Source organism: Crassostrea angulata, chromosome 4, assembly GCF_025612915.1.
Source record: "Crassostrea angulata isolate pt1a10 chromosome 4, ASM2561291v2, whole genome shotgun sequence".
Taxonomy (NCBI): Eukaryota; Metazoa; Mollusca; class Bivalvia; order Ostreida; family Ostreidae; genus Magallana; species Magallana angulata.
This window is the reverse complement of record NC_069114.1, coordinates 20,176,876-20,203,157: the sequence shown is the minus strand read 5'-3', so window position 1 is coordinate 20,203,157 and position 26,282 is coordinate 20,176,876. Positions and strand designations below refer to the sequence as shown.

The following is a 26,282-nucleotide window of genomic DNA, read 5'->3' as shown; positions in this document are numbered from 1 at the left end:
AAAGAAATAGCCGTCTTATATAATACTTGAAGTCTGACGTCATAGTGATTATTTCGCGCAATCCGTTTTTTCCCTAGTAGAATGCTAAAGGGTTTTACTAATAGAAATTGGTTTAAACTGGATCGTGTAGTTTTCAGCCTGCAGGTTCCATATAGTTATGAATTAGTCAGTTTTCTGATAAGAAATAGAACAGAAAATACTCCGTAGATTTAAATATTTAATTTCACGAAACAAAACGTATGATAACATTCACTAATAAATTTGACTATAATGTTGATTTAAAATATGTTTAGAAAGGCTCTTAAAACATTCTTACCTCTTGTTTCAAAATATATTGTTGTTCTGGAAATTGGTTATTTAAAATCAATTAATGATGCTTTAATATGAATCAAAGGTCTAGATAAAAAAAGCAAAAAAACACATTTTTTAGTAAAATAATTAATAACAGTATAAATTATTGTCTTGCAAGATAAAACCGTCATCAAATTGATATAATGATATGCTGTTATAGCGGCTAATAGATACATTCTAAAATATCATATTTTCATTTTTTGCATCTTGAATTGTGCAAGTTTTCATAATTTTTGTATAATTGATAAATATCCATTGCTGTATGAAATCTGTAAAAGATTGTAATAGGAAGTACAACATCGTTTACTGCTTTCAAGTAATTATCTCCATAAAAACTTTGTTCAATGTGCATAACACTATCTACCACTTTTCCCATGTAGCTATTCACAAGCCACATTATGATATTGATTGTAAACAATACACAGTGTACTTTATACACAGGTATGTACCTTGAGACATTTTGAAGATGGACAATTTTGTTCGATGAATGTTGTAAGATAAGTATTGTTTGGAAATAGATACAGGCTATCTCAAATATCTTTTGAATAACTAATACTATGGACAACCACCTAGAATCATCTTTATCATACAATAATCCTGCAATTAATCCGAATGTACTATATGCAACTGCTCCTGCAGTACAGAAGATCAGAATAAGCCTACTGCTATTGATTCTATCTATACTATTACTAGCTTCCCTATATTGTTTATTACATAGAAAGAAAGCCAACATAATGACAATAAAAAGTTCAAGTTTAAACATACATTGAATGATCCCAGATGAGAGCTTGTAATGGTAACTTTGGTTTTCCATTGCCGATGACATTATTACAGTGGTTAAAATTGGCAGACATAATACGATGGCAACTAAGACGCAGATATATACTGAGGAACTCCGAACAGCGGATCTTAAGCTAAGCATTCGGATGATCCTTTTATGTATATTCACATGATTGCTTACTTTGGGAGAACTATCACAAAGCAAGGGGGTTCTTTCGTCATCTAGAGAAGGAACAAAAGACGGTTGACTATCCTTTTTCTCAAGCGATATCCACATTCGCAGCATCAATGAAACAGCAAGAAGACTGTACTCTGTCAAGGTCGGGTTGACGTATACGTCGACTGATTTTCGAAAACTAGTTAAATCTGAAGTCCAAAAACAATCGTTTAGGAAGATTTTTGAATCGTTTGTCAAATATATTAAGTCATTGCTTAAGAGTGACCTAAAAAGTGTTCGAAACCACCGTATCGCATGGGTTAAAATTATGGTCGAAATTCCGTAATTTACAAGAGTAGAAGACGTTAATCGATATGCAGAGTAAGAACTTATGAAGCCGAGTTGTCCTGTTAGAAAGATTATCTCAAATGTATGCGTAACAATACTGACTACGTAATCTCCTTGAAATTGTTCTTTGCCTTGCTCGTCTATGCACTCAAAATTTATTGCCATATCGACTGCACAATGTAGAATATTAATGATTCCAAAGATCCAGAGAAAGCATAATTTCATCCGAATTGTGACATCTTCTGCGTTTTTTTCCAGGAACTGATCTCCATTTTTATGTACAACTATCCAGATAATGTATGTAAACACCCCACCAATGGTTGTTAAAATGGCCTCTAATCCCCAGACTACGGGACTATGACCGGCATACTCTTGAACGGTTGAAAACACTATGATAATAACCAGGCAAATAGAACAGGCGCACGCCGAAACTACACCTGAAAAAATTCTTTTCCGTTGCTGACTATTCTCGGGTATCCTTTCCGAACTCATTATGTCCCTTAGATCGTCTAGGTTTGCCATTGGTAGAAACTCAAATCTTCTATCTTTTTAATCTGAAAAAAAATGTAATGAATATGATCCAGAATATTTAAAAGCATATTAACTTTGTGCCTTTGACTTACATAAAAACAAATTTTTAAAGAACGAGTGCAAATTTAATAGACATTGTCTCAAAATATAGAATGGCCTTACTTTAAGAAGTTACCTTGGTTCTTGCTTCGCTCTGTTGTACGATTGTCTTTAAAGTTTTCCTCATTAATGTTTTCACCTTTGCTTAGACAATATATGGACACGTGATTGAAAAGGAAGTTAGTTGTATTCAAGGAAGTTTTTTTATTCTAAATTCCTAATAAAGAAAGTGACAGTAAAAGAATCTGAGTAAATGGCAACATCTTTCTGTCGTTTTGTGGTCGTGAGCAGACTTTTCAACTCTTAAGTTGTTTATACCCTTTCTTAATTTCAACATATCTTTATACAAAACAGTGTTCTTAAAATGATATGATTACTTTTCGTTGGGTTTGTATACCCAGTTTTTATCAAATTCAAAATCCTTAACATTAAATTCGAAAAATTTTTTTATAAATATCTTGTGGTTATTTGAATTTTGGTATATATTGTAAGGCGCGTATGGGGACCCATCGTTGTGGTTTCTCAAACAAAATAAGAAAACACTGATAGTTTCTTCTCAAGTTGTATGCATGAGAAAAACTTCTTATATGGTGTTATGTACAATTCCAATTTTGCTACATAATTAATATCAATTGTTGGATTTGAACCCTATTCTTTGTTATAAACTGGGTATCTACATGTACAAACTTGCGTTTTGAAATTTCTAATTTTATACTTTTAAGTACATATATCTGTTAGTATCCCATTTACTGGCATTTTTTGGTACATTTTATAAGGACATATTTTTGATCCAGATAAATTACAACTACTGAAAAATCAATAAAAATAATAATCTTGCCAAAATTCTTCCTCAATATTTCAATTTTGAATGTTTTGAAAGTTCCTCTAGAGGAAAAGTAAAAATAAAATAGACTAGGAAATATTTGAATTGAGTTCAGTATGTTGATAACCGACCACGTTGACAGTTAAAATAAGCTTTTATCGGACACATTTCTCACTGTCTTTATATATCATTATAATATAGTTGATACAGTATGTAACGAATGAATGACATTTATACGGTAGTATCAGAAACTCGATCCGTATTGAATTATATTTGTATGAGGTTTAAAGTTTTTCAATAATATTATAATGTTATAATAAAAAGGTGGCTTAAATGATATCCCCAGTGGGCGATGAACAAAGATGGGAGACCAATTCAATTTCAAGGACCAAATTTTCTTTTAAAGATTAACTAGAAGAAATTTAGAAGCTATAGTAATGCCGCAAACTTAAGAAAGCAAGATTTTCTAAACCTAAAGGTATCAAATTTTGCAAAGGTAGAACTAAACTGACACAGACTGCTTTTTCATTTGGTTCAATCGATTTAAAACTCGCTTTTTACGATATGCTGAAAAAGATCAGACAAATCCCATACAAAAACATCTCAGCGACCTTTTAAGGGGAGATGTCCGGTTATCTTGTACACGTAAACTAATGTGTAAACATTTCAATTCTAAAACTGACATATATATACCAAATATTGACCAAAATTGCTTTCAAAAGTTCAAAAGCAATAAATATGTGGTTTAAAATGTTGTATTACACCCAAACTGCGCACAAGTGCAGAATTGTGACTTTAAAGTCACTTGGAAAGTTTTCGGCAGAAACAAACTAGTTCAAGAAATGTTTAATTTTTTGTCCTCATTGTACAAAATGGCAAACCTACTTAAATAGGCAATGAAATCTATCTTGTTAAATATTGGCTGGTAGCTCGAACGTGTGGGATTTTTTTTTATCATCGATAAACCTTAATCCAAGAGGTGCTTCGTGTAGTAAACAAGGTCATACAAGTGCATGTTTTAATTCTAAGTGTGTGTTTTTGTTGTTCACGAAAAATATTACATTGGACGAATAATATACACAATTTTGCCGGGAAAAAATGAATTTCGCATGACCTAGACGGATAATTATTGGAGTTATAAGGTCTATCAACTATTTCATGACAGTCACTATTTTTATTGAAGCTTGGATCTAACTGGTTGCCATTTTTAATGTATGTTCATAATTAAAGGTCGTTCTGAGATGACGTTGTTAAATCTTGCAACAGAGTGGGTTTACAAGTCTAAATCATGTTCGGTGACAGTAGGGCAATTATCGCCAGATACAGTGTAGCGATTATTTTGAACATTGGTTAATATCCAATTTGAAGCGATTGCTGGTCGTATTTTACCAACATTAGGCAATTAGTTTCTGCTAAAAATTCCGTATAACAGAACCCACAATACAGATATATTCCCTCTGTCTCCCTATTTTCATTGACAAATAATTTTAATAGAAATACCATGCGTGATAACTTTTCAAATAAATATATCAAAAATTTCATTTATGTTTATATTGTATACATGTTATAATAAAAAAATTAAACATATAATATAATTTTTAGAAGTAAGCAATCTATGTAGTTTAGATCTAAACCAGTAAGATTTCAACAATAATTTTTCAATTGAAAGCATCAACTAAACATGTGCGTTGATTTTCATTTCATTGGTATTGGAAGATCGAAATACACTTGCTAGACTTGAATCTTTATGACAATTAACATGTAATCAATGCATGATGAATCGAAAATCTTGCAAAAGCTTAAGGGTTTATGTATTTTGTTCCCTGCTTTTTCTCTTACTCATTCTTTCGTTCCTTCTTTTTCGTTGTAAAAGAAATACCCTTCACAATATAAAAATATTTTTAAATGTAAAATTTTATGTGAACAATTCATTTAAAAAACGAATTTATCTTAATGTAAGAGTCGCATTAAACAAAATTATAAAAAGTCATATCATCTTAAGTTTATCTATCAAGTCAATTCTAAATATTTTAATAAATCTCATACTTAAGGACATTTTTAAAAAAAATATTTTGTGATATGTTATTAGATTTATTCCAGATTCAATTTAGCAAAACACAAGATCAATTTTTGTTATTTCATAATTGGTGAAATCTTTGAATAATATTTAATAAGATTTTAATAACTGGAAAAAAATCCTAGGAATAATCAAATCAGGGAAATACAAAAGTAGCTTAAAATGTGAGGTTTGAGAGGGGCAACTTCCTGTAAATCTAGCTTTACGTCAATAATTAAAAAAACTGTCTATTTTTTCCCTTATACTCTTATGAATGCGTATTGATGTTCATCACAGTATCAACTTCAAATTCTACGGATTTGGTTTAGGATCAAAGACATAAAAAAGGATATCTTGGTGGAGAACTACTGATCAAATTTACCTATATAATAATTCACCGGAATGATATTTATCCATAATGATATTTCTACATATATTGTTTTGCATGTAATCTTTGCGGGTTCAATTTTGTCAATAACAGTAAATTTCATTTTTAATAAATGGTTTTACTTTGTGGTCAACCATATAATTGTTCATTTTTATTGATTACAGTTCCAAAAACAGTCATAATGAATAAAATTAATTCCTGGACGTGATCGTGTATTTGATACAAAATATTTCCTTAAAATGTCAGTTTCTATACCCAACATAACGGTAATCTCGATTTTTAAAACTTTGAACTCTGGAAGTATTTTGTTAACGCCCGTCCTCTATGTTTGTGTCGACTATTAAAAATCAAATGTTTATAAACCATTAATGAAACATGAATATGAATAAATTCAATTAATAAACGAAATATATAAATAAGCTAGACAATGACGTTTATTTTTTTTATTAATCATTCCATACAGTATCTTTATTTCAAGCGCAACTTACATAAATATAAATACATCACATTACGGAATATTAAAATAAATAATGCTTATCATAATATCAATTATATTTTCTGCAACGTTCGTAAAAGTGCATCGATGCGTGAAATCGATAGAAGACTGTTATTGGTAGAAGTCCACTACGAATTCTGTTCCAGTTTTCTTTTCCAAAGAAACAGACCTCTATCAGCATAGTGCGGGTCTGAGTGTCAAAGAGAATGCTAATCACAAGCCACAGAACCAAGTTTATGAGACAAAGAGTTCCAAAAAGCCGTTTGATGGTTTGTATTTTCTTTGGATCTGTACATTTCTCCATGTGCCATGCCTGTCGAATAAGGATCGTTTGTAAAAGCATTGTGAGCAATTCAAGAATATTCTTCATCAAAGCTGTTGAGCGAATTTTTGAAATTGATAGGTTAGGAACATCCTCGATGCATTCAGTCACTTCGATTGTAGCCAGAGTTTCAAATGTGCAATACACGATAGCACCTATCAAAGTCATTACAAGAAGAAAACTTGTATTCTTAGAAAAGGTTGTAATCCTGATATTTCTCCACTGGGAGAAGTTTCGTAATTGAACAAATGTTGCAACTATCAAAGCGAAGTGTTCAATGTAAAATATTAGAAGTATTGTGACAAATGCTTCGTAATACCTGAAACTGGATTGCTCGGAGTAGAGAATCACAACGCTTGAAACCACATACGGAAGACTTAGAAGAGTTCCAACTAATATACAAATGTAGAATGTGTTAGTAATTACGTATTGGCGCCGAGGTGTGTTCGATGAATTGTCAACAGGTTCACTAATTAGCGATGTAGTTTCATCTACTCCTGTTACATAGTTGAACTCGTCCTCTTCTTCGTCAGGAGTACCATTCCAGGAAGAAACTAGCATCATCATAAACAGTTCAGCCGCTAGCAAGCTAAACTCCGTGATGGCTGGTTTTGTAAAGGGGTTTAACTTATTTCTAAATTCTTGATTACTTTGCTGAAAAAAGCATGAATTTTGAAAAGTAATTGTTTTGTTATCAATGTTCAAGGTTGTTGGTGTTGTCCTGTAAAAATTCAAAAACCATATAACTAAATGTGATAAGATAACACAAGAAATCATGTAATTCTGGATTATGGAAGTCACGAAGGAATAACTGGCAAATGAACTTAGAAAACCTAGCTGTGCCAAATAAAACAAGATTTTAAAAGAGTGCGTTGCAATCCCTAGTTCAAAATCTCCTTCAATTATGTATGGTCGATTTGAAATCAAACAGTCGACGTTTACAGCAACATCGTAGCACGCCATGATTATGCACATCAATCCAAATATCCACAGAAAAACGATCTTTATTCTATGGGTTAGATGTCTGTTTGAATCGTTTCGCAGTTGCCGTCTGTTCCGTCTGAGTACTGAGACCCATAATCCAATGGTCGAGAGAACTCCTAATGGAATCACCATTCCTTCTACAGTCCACGACTTGGTTTCGATCTCGCCGGGATGTTGAGAGGTATTGACAATGATAAAGACAACACAGAAAGAAGTTAACACTAGTCCGAAAGCACCCGATGAAAAGCGCCCATCTTGTCCATTAATGGCATGGTTTAGAGAATTCACGATATGCATTTCGTTTTTTGCGGAACCTAAATAAATGCGTTTAGTCTTGAACTATTGATTTCTTAAACTGTATACTTAAACCGAGTGCCACGTGCTTTATTCATATTTCCCGTCTATGAAATTCCTTCCTTCATTTTATTGTTTTCTAAAGCATGATTTATTTCTATTGTTTAATAGAACCTTATAATTTCCTCTTTAGATTGTTTTATTCTGTTGTGTTTGTTAATCTATATAAAAATGGTGCATAAACAATGCATAACCAATAAAAGCAAGGACGTGAACAAAACATGCTTATAAACATTTCTCTTTTCAGATGCGTCGCAGAATGAACGGTGGAACGGAACTAAGAACAGATGCTGTAATTTCAAGTTAAACATAATTTAACCCGATTTGCATTTGAATTACACTGTTTTACTAAAATGCAAGTAATCAAAACCCAAACAAAGCCAGTGGGCATGTTCCTGAAGTGAATGTATCTTAAGATCCACCTTGATATGTCCTTTGACGTATCTCAAGACATATCTTAAAACCACATGAGCTTTGTTTACATAACAAATTTAAGGAATTTTGAGCTTTGTATCTCGCTTATAAATTCAAATTGACATTCAAATTTGGATGACTGTTGGAAATGCTTTCAAAAAAAGCTTTGTAAACTTTAATAACTTAAAACATTTTGACCAAAACTTGGACCACGCCCCTTTAAGTTTTGTCAAATTTCTAAAATAACAAAATATCAACTAAAATGTGTAAATAGTATTGTGAGTGTTTAACATAAACATACTCCAATAAGCAATTACATTTTTAAAGACTATGTGACTAATGTGATGTGTTGATTTGATTCACCTATGGCGGTAATTCATTTTCGTATCACATATTACATGTGTAAATACGATCAGTAATATTCGTGCCTTAAAAAATAATTTTAAAAATATTATCACCCATTTTAAATCTCGCTGAGCCATGACCACCTTTATTAACAAAATGAAATTGTCCGAAATTGAGTTTCAAGCATTCAAACAAGTTGTTACATGTATAGGATACAAAATCAAACTCGAGTAACCGCAGACCGGAAGGGGAATAGATTGAAGATTTTCAAAGCTATGAGGAACTGTCTCTGTGCAGTGGACACTTTTAGTCCTACATGTGAAGACAGTGGAATTTGTATAATTATATACATGCACATGTCATAATGCTCTAGATACCTTGTTAAACGCGAGGAATTAAAATTCGCGTAAGAAGCAACCATCACGAATTTCAAAATATCGCTTTCATTCATCAGACATTCTTTTTTAATGGTGCTCGATCCCGAGATTTTTATATTCTCGCAATTTGATACAAAACAGCGAAATCGCGGAATTAAGAACCCAAGTAGGATAAGGAATTTACAGTTTCTATCATGCAAATGACGAAAAGCTCAGTTACATCTTGAAATATTTGATTATTGTAAGGAATTGAGAAAATGAGTTCTGTACTCACTGTTACGTAAGCCATGCACAGATCGGGTGTTTGAGACCCCCCCCCCCCCCAAAGGAGCTTCGTAAACATACTCACCGGATATGATAAGAAAATAAATGAGATAAAACTTTTTTGTAAAATTACTTAATGATACTCGTAGTACTTAAAATAAACCGTAAGTAAAATGACAGATCTAATTTTTCTTATTCAATTTATAGTTACTTAAACTTTCTTAAAACGATTTATAAATAAAAATAGTGCATTGTAAGTATTATGTCTCTCTCTCTCCCTCTCTCTCTCTCTCTCTCTCTCTCTCTCTCTCCCAAAATTTGCTTCAAAGAGGTACTAGTGATGGTGACAGAGGGGACTTTTCTTTTGATCCAACCTTTGTCCTACTGTCATTGACGTAACCATTGATGTCATTTCCGCCGACGATCGTTCCTTCCGAGGAAGCCGTTGTTGAAAAAGTCCCCTCTAATTATAATGAAAGAACTACAACTATTAGGTTGTTAAAATCTCATAATAAAAGTCTTTTTCATAACTTTTTCATTAAAATTATATAGATTTGACATAATTAAACGAGGTTGTGACAGAAAGAGGGATTTCTATTTTTTAAACAATTAATCATGGTCATGTCAAAGTGTTATCATTTACCAAAATAGTAAGTTTTTAAAAAATATAATCTGATATTATTTGTAATTATATCAAATGTTCAGGAACTAAAGTGTATGGGGAAAAGAATGAGAATTCTATATAAATGTTGTAGAGCAGTTATAAATTTCAAAACAAGTCTGACAATGGCTACCTTATTCCTAGAAAACTATCTATCTAATATCTTTCTTTACTTTTCATTTGATTCAATTTCTTGAACGTTTAGACCATGCGCATACCATTGATTTATGATTGCTATTTACGATCATGATTTCAAGGAAACTAAGGTTACACAAGGAAGACATGACCAGGAAACTATTGAAAATAACAATATTCCCTTTATAGATGAAAAATATATTAAGACTTAGTTTAGAAACATGGAGTGACTTTAATATGTACATGTATTGTGACCCTCATTGCAATCATGTTTGAAAAAATCTGTTTATCTGTATAGATGGTATTCTCTAGTTCCAACCAATTTTTACCCAGCACTGTACTTGCATTGCTTTCAAAAAGTTTTGCCGTTGTGTGAAAGACAAGCTCAAAGGAAATCTAGTTAACATTGTCTTTAATCATTCAATTTTACCGATCAATTTTTCGAAGAACTTACATCAATATTAAACATATTTTACATGTTTGGCTGTTTTCTGTCTTTCTGTCAAACATGTTCATGACGTTGTCAAATTTTTTAAATATTGGCTTTCAACAAGTACATGCATCAATTGCAAAGAAGATTTGTGTTTACGGTTGATAGTTGGGTGTTATTTGTTTGATTGTTTTTTAATGTTTTCATTTATTAAAACTGGTAGAATGGTAATATTCATGCATATGCTTTGTAAAATTTCCGCTTTTCTAATTAATGCCTAAATGGGAAATGTCATCATTTCCTTCATGTACTTGTATGTTTTAACAGTGTTTTAATAATGTACATCATTCTTTGAAAAAAATGATTGTAGGAGTAGAGATTTTACTTATTCTTCTTACGAACTGTTATAATACATTTAGCAATCAAAATCCAGGTGTTTGTGATAAAAATGGGTAAGGTCTATCTATCTATCTATCTATCTATCTATCTATCTATCTATCTATCTATCTATCTGTATCAATTTATCTAGTGTACTGTATCAGTAAATGGGTCAGTACATATTTTAGTACTACGAATATTTTCCTTTCAGTACATCTATTTAGCATGTTATGTCGGTTTTTTTCTTGTAGAACTAAATGTTGTTTGAACTACTACATCACTACCAATAAAACATGTACGGGTAAGTTGTTTTGTTTTCTTCTGGTGTTAATGAAGAGGAGGTAATTATTTTTAAAAAGATTGTTTTTCGTGGTTACGTTTAAATATATGAACATATTAGATCAAATTTGAGAGTTGATGAATTATGATACCGAACTGGTAACAGGAAATTTATGCTATTTACAGAATGTCCACCGGGATTGTTTGGTGAAAATTGTTCCAACGCCTGCCCACCAGGAAAATTTGGTAGATTGTGTTTGCAAGACTGTCAAAGTTGTCGCAGATCATGTGATCCAGTTATTGGTTGTCACGGTAACCTTTAATTTAGTTTGATATCATCAAATGGTAATTTTAGAAATATAAAGTAAACATGTACAAGGAGATATTTCTTTCTTAATTTTAGTGTATTGATGAAGTGTTTTGTATATAAAGCTGTATTAACCTATTGTTCATAGAAAAGACTAGAGTTTTCAATCTATATAGTATAATTTATTAATGGATGACGAATTTGTCTTAATAGTTAAATGCAAGAGATAATTGTTATACTTTTAAAAATAGGCTGGGAGCAGCAATTAAATTTACATCGTTTCTTCAGGAGCAATCGATTTTCAAAGTACATTGTAACAATTGACGTATTTGGCTCAGTAAAACTTAATTATATTCCGTTGAACAAACGTTTGCAGTTCTATAAAATACATGTTGAACAAAAATAGTTGATGCTAACAGAATATTGTGGAAGGATGTAGAGCATTTGCCAAGATACCTATCATAAAAATGGTCATCAAATGTCTTTAAGTCAGAATTTTTAGTCAAAGATTTTTTTTTTTAAGATTGAATGAAGTTTTTTTTTTAATTGAGATTTTACAACAATTAAATTGCTGATAATTAGCGCACCGAGTATACATAGTAAGAGGAAGGAAGTGACAAATATCTGACCCAGGGAATATAATTACATGCTCAGTTCTTCCCATCTCCAAAAAATGGAGTACTTCTAATAGGCAGCACTTGACTTCATTTGTTTGGTTAATGAATGCCTTCTATAACCCTTAAACACCGACTCCAATACATAATCAAGGTAGTTGAGACTGTATTCAAAGTCTTTACATAAAACGTACGGTATATACCCATTTATTGGCACTGAGGACGATAGCAAGTTTATTGTCCCCCTCAGAAGCAACTTTTTTTCTCGGTTTTTCTACCATCTCAGGGGACAATAAACTTGCTTTTGTCCGATTAGTCAGTATTTTATTAAACCGTTTGTCGGAGATTCAGAGTTTACTGGCACTGTACCAGTTATCGGCTATAATTTTACGTTTCCTTTTCGTGTTTCCTTATTTCTTGATATATTTGACTAAAACATGACAGATTTTAAATGGTGAACTCCTAATTTATCAATCTGTTAGATTATATCATCATTTAGAACCCAAACATATTGTTTTTGTGCTATTTAGCACGCTCCGAATTTGCCGAGTTTTTATGATTTACTGTACCTGTTATCGGCTTCGTGATAATAACACAGTAAAATCCCTTTACATGTTGATTTTATATTCTGCAAAGTTTAAATTGAATTATGTCCCTTGCGGGGTCAGCCTATAAGTCGTGGGGGTTACTATACATAAACAAAACTCATAAAATTATCCGTTTATTATCATACGTTAATACATAAAAACGTATGCTGTTCAATACATAATTGTGCAATCAGGCGTTCAACTGCACCATGAATCTCTCAGAATTTAGTGAATTTTTTTTGTTTAGAAATTTTATATGTATTGATATTATATGTCAAATCAAATAAGTGATATAATAACGTATCACAAAGAGGTCGTATTCTATTTTTAACATATTACATCACTTTCCCCATAGCTGAAAGTGCAAAGATGTAAATCAGCGGTAAACAATGATCGTTAAAGTTCATGTTTAAAACATATTCAAGAAAGTTTTCAAGCAAACTCACTTTTCTTTATACGAAACAGACGACTGAATTAAAAAATCTCGGATAGTCGCATGCTATAAACCCGAACCCTCAGTTTAGCTGATAACTGGTCTTAGCCGATAACTGGTACAGTACCAGTATTGAAAAAAAAAATTGAGTTATCGAACATTGAATTTAACGTAGCGACTCGGATTTCCGATGTCAATCAAAGTACTAAAAGGGTTGGAAAGCGGTAATGATGTATATTGGGATACTGTAGAGTGCATTTACAAGTTCAGACAAAATACAACATTTTCCCATAAGACCGGCAAACCTTCCTTAAGCTAAGAATACCTGTGTGTTGTTACACATAGTATAAAAAGGAGGAAGACCGTCTGTGCAACTATTATTCAGTTTAGAAATATGCTATGTTTCATCGAGTATGCATATTTAAAATAAAAACTACCGACATTTTCAATATGAATACCACACGTGTGTATGCATAACTATAAAACAACGACTTAGTATGAAGCAATATCACAATATTATTTATTTCTCGAGCGTTATACTGATCAAGTTAATTGTTATCGTAAAGCATATTGTTTTGCTGCCAAACTCTGGTTCTGAATTCATTGAATGATCACTTAAATATAAATACAGACACTATATTTTTAAATGAAAGTGTTCAGAATTAAAAAGTAAAAATGTAACTATTGAAAAAATGTGTACACTGTATACACACATCAAAGTAAACCAGCTTTCAGTAGTCTCAGTACTTCAATTCATCATAGGAAGACGTCCGGTTGCGTATTAGTTTTGGTTACATGACATATACATGTATAGCCTTTATCGTACACGTTAACCGCTTAAAAATGAATATTCACCATTGGAGAACTCGCACTGAAACTATTTCACGGTTAGATGAAACAGCATGTTTTATTCGTCATAATTGTACATACTTAGGCTAGTAAAAGATGGTTGATGAAAAAAAAAAACACCACACAACCCGTGTTAGCGCATTATGTATTTTTATTGCAATGATCGCCTTCATAACCCGCATGAATCATCAAAGAAAGTGTTTTATTGTTTATATTTACATCTTTCTTCTTACAAATTAATAAATTAACTGTAAAACGTAAAATTCACTAAATCACTGTTAAATAAAACGGTTAAAGATATAAAGATAAAAAAAAACCCAGCCAAATCGTCTTCCATCGGAATTTGAGTCTGACATCATCGATATCATGATTATTTTGTGCAGTCCTTGGTTTTTCTTAGGCCGCTGTAGGTTTTGACAAATCGATAAACGGGGCGTGTAGATTTCAGTCTTGTCACTTTTCTCTCAGTCTTAGTTACTGCAGGTTTCGACCAATTGATAAACGGGACGTGTAGATTTCAGTCTGGCTGTTTCCTTTTGATTATGTTTTCGTAAGAAATAGAGGAAATCACACTCGGTAGATGTAAATATACTGGTATAGTTATATGGTATATGGTACATGCACTGATCGGTCTTTTAATAAATTTTCTGAAATTACATGCTTGCGTAAATGAGCAAAGGATCGGATTAGAAATCATTTCATGCATATAACCAATGAAGATTTTTACCTAATTGTATAATTTTCAGAAAATGGATCATATGGGACGTCTTTCTTCCAATCGTTTGAGTGGATAGCTACGTTTTCTGTGACAGGAAGCATAGTCTTTATTGCAATATTCACTGCATCGTGTATGGCCTGGTACTGTTAATCATCTATATCAATATAAAATCTAGTTATTTCAGTAATCAAAGTGAAATTTCTATTACTAATTTATGTCATACATTGTATATGATAGCATTAATTTATTACAATTTAATGACCATTGTTGATCTATTTAGTTCGTGTGTGAAAAACAAAAGGAAACATTCGTGGCAGCCAGTAAAATCAAAGAAAGGTAACGTTGAATATTGGTCTAGACTACTTTTATTTTGTTCTTTTTTTCGTGCATGAAAAATCTATTTAATTGCAATAGACCAATCCACATTTTACAAAGGTTATGTCCATTCGCCGCCATCTTTGGGGAAAACCCATATATTTCTCACAGTAGCCATAGTAGTTTAGAGTGTTGAGACGTTTTCATTTGATATTAAATGAAAATCCATTTTCATCGTGTATTTCGACTGCCGCAGGATGGGACATTCCAAAAAACGAATGAATAAATTAAATTCAGAAATATTGCATCAAAGTACATGTACGCTCAAATGCTGTTGTATAAAGAAGAAGAAAGTAAGTTTGTTTTCCCTTTTGACCTTTGGGATGACCCCACAATGGAAAACAATTTTTGCAAAGTGTGGATTGAATTATTGTTAAAGTTTTTCATTTTTCATAAATGCTTTCAGTAGAAAAAAAGAGTGCAAAGAAACCACAGGGAACCTGTTGTGACGTCAAAAACAGGACAACTAGTACACGTCTACCGTGCAAGAACTGTGCAATGAACCCCACGGGAAAAGTGATTGTGAGTGACCTGCCCACCGTTCAAACGGTGTCTCAAGAAGAGGCGCAAGCAGAGCTACCGTCCCACCTCTACTCAACAATTGGAGCCGAGGAAGCAGTCAGCGGCTATCTTACACCAGCCAAAACTGCGACGTTCTCAAAAACCCCGTACGGGAGAGGAAAAGACAACTGCAACAACCAAATTCATTTAGAAATTGACGAAAAATACATAACGGTCAACAAGAACTCTGCCAACAATGGCCTTGGAACATCGGATGTATATAACACCTACTTTGTTTTAGAAAAATCGGAAAACCAAAACAAGAATTCGCTTCAGGACCTTCGTTTTACTGATGACCTACCGCCTCCAAGATTTTAGTGCACGGGGTATCGTGTCTTTGAGAAACACAGCACCAATGATCGATGATTTTGTGTTAACATGTAGATACTGGTTCATTAGAACATGAAACGTTAATGTCAGATGCATACATATATATCGAGTATGTTGACATAATCTAGCTGATATAAACTTATTCAAAATATTACAATATGTATGGAAAACAAAATATATAACTATAGCAACTTTGTTTACCGATGATATGTTCAAAAAATAATACATGTAGTATGTTTGGCATATTATTTTCTAATATCCTAAGGACGTTGTTTACTCAGGATTTAAGTTATCAAATTCGGATTGTTATAAAGTTCAATGTCTTGAGTAAAATGATCCATACACAAAAAGTACTAATGAATTGAATCATAATTGATATAACACTCGAATTTGGTGCAAACGAAATTGAGTTTTTAACAAAACAAAGAAAATTCGGACTAAATTTTCCAGATTTTGTTTTTCATCGAAATGTTTTTGGCAGTTCTGTAATATTAATAGTTAAGATTTTATATTTAGTCAACATAATTTTACATGTTTTCTGTTGGTTTTATCTCACCTTTTATTTAAGATAAACGTATGGCACGCTCTACAAAATTATTGAAAAATGCTGAAAAACGATTTAAGGCAGCATATCTATAAATTTTGATCATTGACCTCATATTAATTTCATAGAAGCAGAAAAAGGTCAATTTAAATAATTTAATACTATAATAAGTGTTTAAGTATTATCGTCGTTCAATTTTTGTTAAATAAAATCAAAAATGGGAAGGGATTTGTAATCTGATAAAGGTATATGTAATTTGGTCTGGAATATTCATAAAAATTGCCAATGGAAACTTTAAAATGCCTTTTATCTATTTAGTTCCACTGCCATTCATAAACTGTATTTCATTTTTGAACAACTTTAACAATTTGTTTTAGTTTTACAATTAAGAAAATTTCAGTCATAGTGTAAAACTTTAAGGGATTTTAAATTTTCTAAAATTTGCCAAAAATATTCAATGGCCATTAAGGTTTCTCCACCCTTGATGTTTTTATGGTTTAATCCATGAAATTGTTGTTTAAATTTGAAGATCAATATGTTAACAATCAAAACAAACTAAAATATTGATATGTTGCTTATATATTTTTCATGCTGTAGGAGCTAACACAGGTACACTATCAGAGCAATTATAGCGACAACAACTCTCCAATCAAACATCACATACATTCCATACTTAATTCCAAAAAATAAAACCAAATCTTACTAGAAATTAATCATTATCATTTATTTTATGTTTGTAAACAATTTAAAGTCATGTAAACTTGCCAGTATGTATATAATAACAAAAAAATGGATTTTGATTCATGTTTTCAACACTGAAAAAATACAGTACACCAAATCAAAATGTCTATAACTTTTTAAATAATGGTTCAAACCCACTCAAAATTGGTACATTTGTAATTCATTATATATCCTATCTTAATTCAAAAAGAAAATAGTATCTTGCCAGGTAAAAAATTTGAAAAATGGTGTCTATACATGGTTGCCATTATACAGTTTTGACAGTTTTTCATTGAATTCAACGATTCCAACTATCTAAATTGAAGAAAATAATTGCCATATCACTCCAAATAACTTCAATTGTGTTAACACACAACAAATAATCAAGAAATGTGGGGAAAACCATGAATTATATAAATGATCTTATTTATTCATGTAGTACCCGTATGTACAGAGTCCGACAAAACTGTTTAGCTTCATTAAACACGTTTAATAAAACTATAATACATGTATGCACATGAATGTTTACAAACTGAAATACTCAACAACCTTTTGAATAACTTTTGCTGACTTTGTTATTCTTGCAGCTTTGGGATTTTCTGTCAATGGTTCTGTGAATACATTTCAAATACCATTTTCTGGGTCTCTAGTATGGATTTGTCTCAAATGTGACAAACTGAGGCCATTTACAACCAACTTTCGAAGCATTAAAGCTGACAAAACTTTGCATCTTAATAAAGGCTCTAAAGATTCCTTGCATGTGTAATATGACAAATAAAAAATATTTTCACATAATGTTCTATCTGACAGACACAATTTTGAGTAATACAGCTTTTCTAATGATGTTACATCAGCCATAGCATTATGGGCCTCATATTCCTCTCCTAGTAGAGTCTGCACTAATGTCTCTTGCTTGTAATTGGACAGGTTAACATCTTTCAAAGATTTTTTTGAAATCTTCAGAGTATCTAAAAACCCAGTTATATTACCACTAAATCTTTCAAGAAGATTGCTACTTCCTAAATGGTGGCGTAATATAGGCAAGTCAAAACTTTGAATATTATGTCCAACTATAATTGGATGATTAAAAGAATCTAAAAAGTTCAGGAATGCAATGAGTGCTTCAAATGGAGGAACTGCTGGAACTGCCTCTCCCTTGTAGCACAGATTGTTTCCATCAAAGGTTAAACATGTTGCTGCAGAGGCCTCCTTGCTGATGCAACGAGTTGGTATGGCATATATCGAAAATTCTTTTTCCTTGCACTTTGCAGCAATTTGAATAATATCAGATGTTCTTCCTGCAATAAGGAAAAAAACTAATAAGCTATTGCCCATTATTATTCACAATTATCTCTTTTTATAAATCAAACTGAAAATGCAATTTTCACAAACCTAATCCTCCAGTTTCCAAATCAAAAAACACCAATGGATATGTGTGTAGGTTTTCTACAGGGGAATTTAGTTGAATGTCATTTAAATCAATGTTTTCTTCCGACTCCAGGCAAATGTTTGTCTGATATGTGTCTCCTTTGAAAAAATAAAATAAATAAATTAGATTCTAATGTACATATACATCAAAGAGATTTTCAATCTTGCAACATACCAATAAAGAAACGTACCTTCAAGAACAGACTGAGATGCATTCTTTGATTGCCTTTCAGCCTTTAGTTCCAGTCTCCTACGTTTAACATCCGGCTGTCCAACTCTCAGTCGTTTTCTTTGCATCTTCCTGTCTTTACGTCTCATGTGTCTAATAGTGTACGAACCCGGCGACACAGAGCAACTCTTGTTAAGCTACCAATAAAAATGTTAAATACTTCAGCATATACATTGTTCTAACTTATTCTTCTAATTCAATTGAAGACATTTTTTATCATGAATGTGGCAGCTATTATTAGGCACAATTTTGTATATTAAATAGATATATTGATAATGGAAACATTTCAATTTTATGAAAACATACATGTATATTGCACAATTTAAACAATTGTTAGTTTATAAGCTATTAGTTGTAAGGCTAAATAAGACTGAAGTAAAATAAAGATTAAATTTATATATTAGTATACATTTTAATTCTGAAAAAATATAGTAACATTAAATATTTTTAAAACCACTGAATAGAAATAATACAAAACTTCAAACAAGATGTAAAAACAATCTCAAAATTGAATCAAATTGTTTTGCATGTAATACATTCTACCTCTGACATGTACTCAAAACCCTCATTTTTTTGACAGACTGTGGCTGAGAGCCTTGACGCAAGACTCTCTGAGCCCCCATAAAACCTGTATTATAAATGTATTACAAAATCAACTACATAACTAATGTGAAATTATTCTTATTATAAATAGTTCAAGCTATCAAAATTTTTTTTAGCTTTTACATGTACACTGAAAGTGTCAGAGCAATATCTATTTTGTACAGTATGGACATTCAAGACAACATGTACTTACAATCTCTTTGGTGCTTTTGAGGCAGCCATATAGTTAAAACTCTCATTTGGCTGAGTGGAACCCATATACGCCAATTCAGATGACTTTGAACTGAATTTTTCCATAAGAGACTGCAGGGCTTCCCTAAGGTCTCTGTCATCAAGGGGTTTACCATATGGTAGTGCCTTGTGCTTGTATCCCTCCTCATTGCCCCTGCACCAGGATCCACAACTAGAATGTTCACCTATACATACATGTAAATAAGTTCTTTAAAATGAATTCATATATATACACATAACCCTCTGGAACATCATGGTTTAAAATTAACAAGATAATCTGCAGTCATATTACATAAAATTAAAAAAAACCCTGTCATATTTTAGTTAAATAGCAACATTTGTATAAAGCTTTTATTACACACCATACAAATGAGGAACTATACTGCTTAATGCATCAGCCAGTTGCTCTGGTTGGCCTTTGTTTTGGGAAATACTGTAGGTAAAACACCTCTCAATGTGGTAGCGGACTTTCGTGTTGCGCAGTAACTTGTGTGCCTTGCTCAACTCTATGAGGGAAGCTGTAAAGCCTTTTCTTGTGTGGTTACTATCACATCGCTTAGTAATATTTTGGTCCACTGTTGACTTTACTCTAGCTATAGTCGTACTGTCATTGTCCATCACAAGAGTTGATACCTTTAAAAAAAAGCATGTTAGTTGTATAAGGCTACCTTTGAATTAATCTTAAACTTGAGCACAACTTTTATTAGTAATTTACTTTTTCTCCCTGGTCCAAAACAGACTGCAGCATTTCACAAGCCATGGCTGGTTCCATTGACTTGGCCGATCCTTTCCAATTTTTCTTGCAGTTATGCTTTCTTGGTGTCACATTTTTTTCCTTGGCGGCGCTGCAGATACGGCATTTCTTACTTTTCAGTGCATATCCAACACATTTACCTGTTTTGTTGCCTATCAGACTGGCATGACCTGATAAATGAATTTGAATTGATTGTTCATTTGTACACAATGAAATTCATTATATAATTTTTTATTACTGGTAAAATTTATTTTGTTTGCCCTACTCAATGTTGTAAAAAAACCTTTTAAAAAGCCTTTAAATTATTTTCCTAAAATAATATAATACATGTACCACAACTCACCAGTAAGACTGTTATATGCCCTTCCAGTTCCTCGTTTCTGCCAAGCTCCATCAAAGCTTACAACAATGCCATCCTCATGTGAATCAGTCCTTACATAAAAAAAAAGGTCAACTTAACAATGGGATCGACTCTGCTCATAAAAAAATAAATGTAAAGGTAATTTCAATTCTTTGTTTCTACAACTTAATTATGCAACGACATTGTTGTATAAACTTACAAAGCTACTTCATTTGCCAGATTTCTTTTACATGATGCATTTGCCATGACTTCAAGTTTTTGCCCCACTTCTCTCTCTCTTTCTTTCAAGTTTTTATGGCATATTCCAGGAATATTAAGAACAGCAAGTAGGGTATTTATGTGGCTTTCTCCAAACCCTCCATTGATCATTCCTTAGCAAAATGGAAAATATTGCCATTAGTACAACCATCAAACATTACCTTATTAGAATGGCTAAAGCCTTACACACATAGTTTTGACATATGTAAGACACCCCTGATCAAATAATTTATTCATGCTATAGTATGATATATATACACATCTTATTACCTATTGATTGCTCAGATTGTGCCAAAAACCTTTGTCAGAGCATGCATATTTTTTTATGAATAAACAGATATCAGAACAAATATGTATAGCATATATATCTTTCTCTTCCCATACATTTATCGGCTTATTGATAGAAATTCATAGACCTGTGAAAATACATAAATATAATTTTACAGTGGTGGCCCTACCTGCAGCTAGTTTTGTATTCGCATCCCAGGCCAACCCTCCTTTTTCTGTTCTGTGGCGGCTTCCTGTAGCAACGTCATTAATTAGCTCACAGTTTTCACATTTTATATTTAATATGTGCGAAAGTCCAAATTTCTTTTCACTTATGCAGTTGTGAAGTTGTAAAGGAAATTGGCAAAGCTTGCAAGCTCTTAGGCCGTCTGCGAGCATGCCCAACTCCACAATTCGTCTCCCCACACGCCAGTCATAAGTATTTTCATCGGGAACAAATGAATCTTCATCAACTTCATCACTACACACTATAACCTCTTCCTGGATGCCGTAATAGTCGTGGTCAATGTGCACTGGAATATCACAATCCGTGTCACATGTTTCATCCATATGCTTCTGAACTGGGGGTAAAGGATCACCATTACTACTAGCTAAGCGCGAGTTTAAACCTTTTCTCAAACCTAGTACCTTTTTCCCGTGTCCTTTCTTGGCAAATGTGCCATTTTTCTTTCGCGAGACGTCTTTCTCTTCAGCAGACATTGTGAAACCATAACCAGATTTTAATTTTAGCCACTAAAATTAAAGCTGATAACGGTAAAAATATTCCGGAATACTGCCCGTGCGATTGTTGAAAATTGATGACGTCACACGACAATCGAAAGACCTTAACTAAAAAGGCAGGTCAATGATCTACTTTTCTGAAAGTGAAAAATAAAACTCTGTGAACAACTGTAATAATTAAAGGTCTGCAACACACAATATATCATCAATGGATTATTTTTTTCATTCTGAGTAAACATAATGCCAAGGGTCGACGAAAAATCACGGAACTGTGGTTCTAGTTTTTCTAGGTTAAAGGAATAAATGTCGTTTTTGATTGCCTCCAACTGAATTACGAAAGGGAAATTGCATAACTCAGGAGTGTTAACACGTGCTCATAACCTCTCAGTGCCACCTTTTTATACTGATCTTTATTCTGCATTTAATTTGGAAATACCAATTTTTTAAAAAGTTGAATTTTATCGTTTGTTAATTAAAAAAAAATGATCATACAACTGGAGAGCTAGTTGATAATTTTAGATTCGGGAAGGAATGTTCCAGATTTCCGACGAAATTTTTGTTCCGCCATTGTTACGGCCTGGCTTTTTTACAAACTGTTCAGTGTTTTTATAAAATATATTTTACATTAACGTATCCAATATTCATTTTAAAAAGCACAAAAGACCCTGTATAATGATATTTTGCAAAAAAAAAAATTATGGAGAATTTTCTCTATTATGTATAATTCTTTAAAAGTTACTTGAAGCAGCCCCTTGTACTTAAGAGTGTCAACATTTTAAGAAAAGTAATTATCCTTTAACCTTGTTGACTTTCATCAAAAGTATCCATAAAGGGCACGCGTCTTAGAAGTATAAACAAAACTTATCCATTTGCTTTCGTACCCCTAATGCTTTGATTGATTCATCACATATTTACATCGTTTCCATAAACCTAAAAAGGTTTCAAGATGGGTTTTCCTTCCCTCTCTGCATGGAGCAATCTTAAGGAGGTTGGTCGACAAATTAACTATATGCATCTGATATTCTCTAGATATTGAATACGATTTCATTCACTGTAAACTATCATATAATTAAGGAACATCCCGCTAATTTTAACATTGAAGTTTAATATTTTGCAACATGTATATAATTTCTTTTTAAGGATATTAGTACTGTGGTTTCATCAATATTCGTTGAATTCAAATTTCGTGGATTTCATTGTTAAGTTGATCCATGAAATAAATGTTCATTGAAATGTCATTTCTATTAACAGTTTGTATTGATTAGGTCATTGGCCACGAATTTACGTGTCCTTGAAACTGTGATTTTCACTTTATCCACAAAAATTGATACCCTTGAATATTAATGAAACCACAGTATTATGAAAAAATTGGCCACGAACATTAAGCTCTCTTGAAACTCTGACACCATCTTTTATTGAATTTTCATATAAAACTCTCTTCATTCAAGTTCATTTTGAAAACTAAATCTGCACAACATTACATGTATCAGCATAAAAACTTACCTAAGGACCACAATTAATGTCTTTACTACATTTCAACAGAAATTCCAAAATTCATTGCTTATACATGTACAGTATGCAATGGCATCAGGCACTTTCAAGTTCAATTCATTCTTCTCTTATTATCAAAGATGATATTTTCATATCATAATTTTTCAATCTCGCATATACAGTTGAACTTTTGAGCAATTATTTTTCTAACCATAATGTGGTTAATGAATATTTTATGAACTAGTATTTAGAACCATTTTAACTTGGACTTTCAATAGGACGTGACTATCTATTTATTGCGTCAAAATAAGTTAAAATGACGCTGGTTTCAAACGAAATATACTTCGATTGCGTAACTTTCGCTCGAAAGCCAGACAAATCTTCTTGATTTCAAAGCGCCATGGCTGAGTGACATACAATGAAATAGACAGGCCTACGTCACATTGCCGTTTGACACAACTACCCAAAGTCCAAGCTCTTGTTAAAATGATTCTACATTGTAAAACAAGTATCATCAACAATCCGTCTCTTTGATGTTTATCATGATATTTGACTTCTTCCTATATGAAGACTGTGATAAGGATTGATACCTAAATCTAAACGTAATCAATTTCAAAAATATTTCAGTAAAATTCTGCCCGCTGATACAGTACAGACAAAAGTTAATGGAATGGTTGACGTACATCAACAGCTCGCAGATTGTTCGCGCAAGAAGCAGTGCCGCTGATTTTCTGGGTGATGCGTTCTCTTGGAATAGAACCTCTGTCACCATTAAGATAACCATCGGAGTGGAAGATATACAGAAAGTAATTGATACAGTCAGTAACATTACATTCAATTTAATGTCACGCCACCTAGTGTTTTCCGAAGCAGTGGATGTTTTGCGCTTTGGATGATTTGGATGTTGTAGTGACTGTCTCTTTTTCTTTGCGGAGAAGACTTTTGAAATGATTGCCGAGTTAAGCACCGAAATGACAAGCAAAGGAAGAAGACAATATATGGTTGCATCAACCCAGGTCCAGACTTTTCTGATGAATATTTTGTAACCATCTAAGGCGTCACAAACTCTACCTTTGTCAACTTCGACCATCCCCGTTGTGAAGAGGAAATGTGCATTAAAGCAAAGGCTAAAAATCAGAAGAAAAGTTATGATTCTTTTGGCCCTGTTTTTGTTGCAAATTCTGTGTGCAGTCAGAGGAAAGCAGACGACTATAAATCGCTCCGCAGTAATGGCAACTATCAACCACACAGAGAATATACTGGAAGTAAATGCAATCACATTCCAAATTTTACACAAGATATCGACACTTCTGAAGATATCCACACCGCTCACTTCATGAACCCATGTGGAGAGCAACCCAAACATTAACACACTGATGTCCGCCAGAGCTAGTACCGACAAATAAGCATTGATGGACATTTTCTTCTCTTTGTCATGCCTCAGGATCACGAACGAAAGTATATTTCCAATCAGACCGATGACCAAAAGAAGAGGTGAAACATACATTTTCAGGTTGTGCTGCAGATTTTGCATCCAGACGTAGTCAGTGATGCCCGCGTTGGTGAAAACTTTGTTATCCTGTGACGATAGTATTGCCTGCACTTTAGTGTGTACCTCCTCAAGCACAGCTAGTGAAATATTTGGGGACATCATGTAGTCTTGAAGACGTTGAAAGATAACAGAAGTATTTTGATGGTCGTAGAGAATATAATCTCTTATGGCGCTGCTACTTCTGTAATAAGAAAACAAAAACAAAGTTTTAACGTTAAGAATTAGTTCTATAGAACAAAAAAGTACTGTACAGCTATCGTTTACTGAATTTAATCTAATCGAATTAAATACACTATAATATTCGTGTACTTATTTTAATTTGCTTAAATAAAATTGAGTAAACGACACAATGGTATAATTGGTAAACCGTATTGGTAACGAATTCAATTCACCCAGTTCCGAATAAGCCTGATTATATAATAATAAACTGGTTCCTACCTATTCTGCATTATCTTCTGAAGTGTTTGTATGTTTCATTGACATTTTATCCTTTTATGCATTTCAATCGCCAGACGTTCACAGGCATTAATTAAAAAGGAGAAATATTTCTATCAATCAGTGTTAAACTTTCTACTTTCTTTATAGAACATGGTTTTTGATTGGATGATACCGTTATACAAGTACAATTCAATTTTCTAGAGTACACAGCCTGATGTTCGTTTAGAAGATGATCAAATGTTAAAAAATACTGAATGAAAGGAAGGGTCATATATATTAAATAAAAATGATTCTTAACTAACACATCAATGGTACATTTGCTAAATTCGTGTAATTGGCGTAATATCTTATTACGATTGAAAAAATCTCTCCCAGAATACATTGCAGATATGAGAGGTCTTTATAGAAAACAATAGTTATAAACTATCAAAGAGTTAATTCATTTTTTCGAGGAATATTTCAATAGATTGATTCTGAGTAATATTCCGTCGCATCATTTTGACGCCTTTGCCGCGGTAGAACATTATGCTGTACAGGACAAAAAGCCGGAACTGCGTGAAGAAATTTGGAACATGCTTATTCTAACTTAAAAACTACACCGCATTATGAAGTTTACGTTTATTAAATGATACCTTATCAAATCTTTGGAGATCCTCCTATGAACTCACAAGAATTGATACCAAAATTCATTTTTTTTTAAATTTGGTATTGGTTTTTTTTTCTTGCTCTTCTTAGAAATATGCAGGTCACAAAACCATATAACGTTAATATTATGTTTTTGTCATAGCCATTTTAGACATTTAAATTATCATGACATAAAAGACAGAGTCATCTGGAATAACATTGATATATATATATATATATATATATATATATATATATATATATATATCCGACATGGGACTTTTAAAACTGCACA

The 26,282-nt window shown here is 32.5% G+C and overlaps 4 protein-coding genes across 5 annotated transcripts; 1 reads left to right on the top strand and 3 right to left on the bottom strand.

Moving 5' to 3' along the window:
* Positions 1–327: 327 nt before the first annotated feature.
* LOC128181577 (proton channel OtopLc-like) lies at positions 328–2,383 on the bottom strand. 2 transcript variants are annotated; one of them, XM_052850033.1, is made up of 2 exons: positions 2,343–2,383; positions 328–2,190 (listed from the first exon to the last, which is right to left on the bottom strand). In XM_052850033.1, the coding sequence occupies exon 2, from the start codon at positions 2,156–2,158 to the stop codon at positions 545–547; it is 1,614 nt and encodes a 537-aa protein (XP_052705993.1). In that variant the 5' UTR covers positions 2,159–2,190; positions 2,343–2,383; the 3' UTR covers positions 328–544. The 2 variants fall into 2 exon arrangements, with proteins under 2 accessions (XP_052705993.1, XP_052705992.1); XM_052850032.1 differs by having other exon boundaries at positions 2,330–2,361.
* Positions 2,384–10,675: 8,292 nt separating this feature from the next.
* LOC128181993 (uncharacterized) lies at positions 10,676–16,752 on the top strand. Its single transcript, XM_052850579.1, has 6 exons — positions 10,676–10,767; positions 10,945–10,994; positions 11,159–11,284; positions 14,509–14,620; positions 14,761–14,816; positions 15,262–16,752. The coding sequence occupies exons 1-6, from the start codon at positions 10,676–10,678 to the stop codon at positions 15,732–15,734; spliced, it is 909 nt and encodes a 302-aa protein (XP_052706539.1). The 3' UTR covers positions 15,735–16,752.
* Positions 16,753–18,402: 1,650 nt separating this feature from the next.
* LOC128181992 (uncharacterized) lies at positions 18,403–21,879 on the bottom strand. The gene is made up of 8 exons (XM_052850578.1): positions 21,333–21,879; positions 20,816–20,987; positions 20,599–20,687; positions 20,217–20,425; positions 19,864–20,134; positions 19,464–19,686; positions 18,630–18,804; positions 18,403–18,537 (listed from the first exon to the last, which is right to left on the bottom strand). The coding sequence occupies exons 1-7, from the start codon at positions 21,859–21,861 to the stop codon at positions 18,753–18,755; spliced, it is 1,545 nt and encodes a 514-aa protein (XP_052706538.1). The 5' UTR covers positions 21,862–21,879; the 3' UTR covers positions 18,403–18,537; positions 18,630–18,752.
* Positions 21,880–23,297: 1,418 nt separating this feature from the next.
* On the bottom strand, positions 23,298–25,235 carry LOC128181989 (FMRFamide receptor-like). Its single transcript, XM_052850575.1, has one exon. It carries the CDS (start codon positions 25,025–25,027, stop codon positions 23,888–23,890), a length of 1,140 nt encoding a protein of 379 aa, XP_052706535.1. The 5' UTR covers positions 25,028–25,235; the 3' UTR covers positions 23,298–23,887.
* Between the last annotated feature and the right edge of the window lie 1,047 nt (positions 25,236–26,282).

Bases quoted from the DNA above. Each gene is read 5' to 3' on its own strand.
- LOC128181577 (XM_052850033.1), bottom strand. From the start codon at position 2,158: ATGGCAAACCTAGACGATCTAAGGGACATAATGAGTTCGGAAAGGATA.
- LOC128181993 (XM_052850579.1), top strand. From the start codon at position 10,676: ATGATTGTAGGAGTAGAGATTTTACTTATTCTTCTTACGAACTGTTAT. The intron at 11,285-14,508 runs GTAACCTTTAAT...TATAATTTTCAG, and splicing joins TCCAGTTATTGGTTGTCACG to AAAATGGATCATATGGGACG. The intron at 14,621-14,760 runs GTACTGTTAATC...TGATCTATTTAG, and splicing joins ACTGCATCGTGTATGGCCTG to TTCGTGTGTGAAAAACAAAA.
- LOC128181992 (XM_052850578.1), bottom strand. From the start codon at position 21,861: ATGTCTGCTGAAGAGAAAGACGTCTCGCGAAAGAAAAATGGCACATTT. The intron at 20,426-20,598 runs GTGAGTTGTGGT...TTCATTTATCAG, and splicing joins GGCATATAACAGTCTTACTG to GTCATGCCAGTCTGATAGGC. The intron at 19,687-19,863 runs GTGTGTAATAAA...ATGTATGTATAG, and splicing joins TATAGTTCCTCATTTGTATG to GTGAACATTCTAGTTGTGGA.
- LOC128181989 (XM_052850575.1), bottom strand. From the start codon at position 25,027: ATGATGTCCCCAAATATTTCACTAGCTGTGCTTGAGGAGGTACACACT.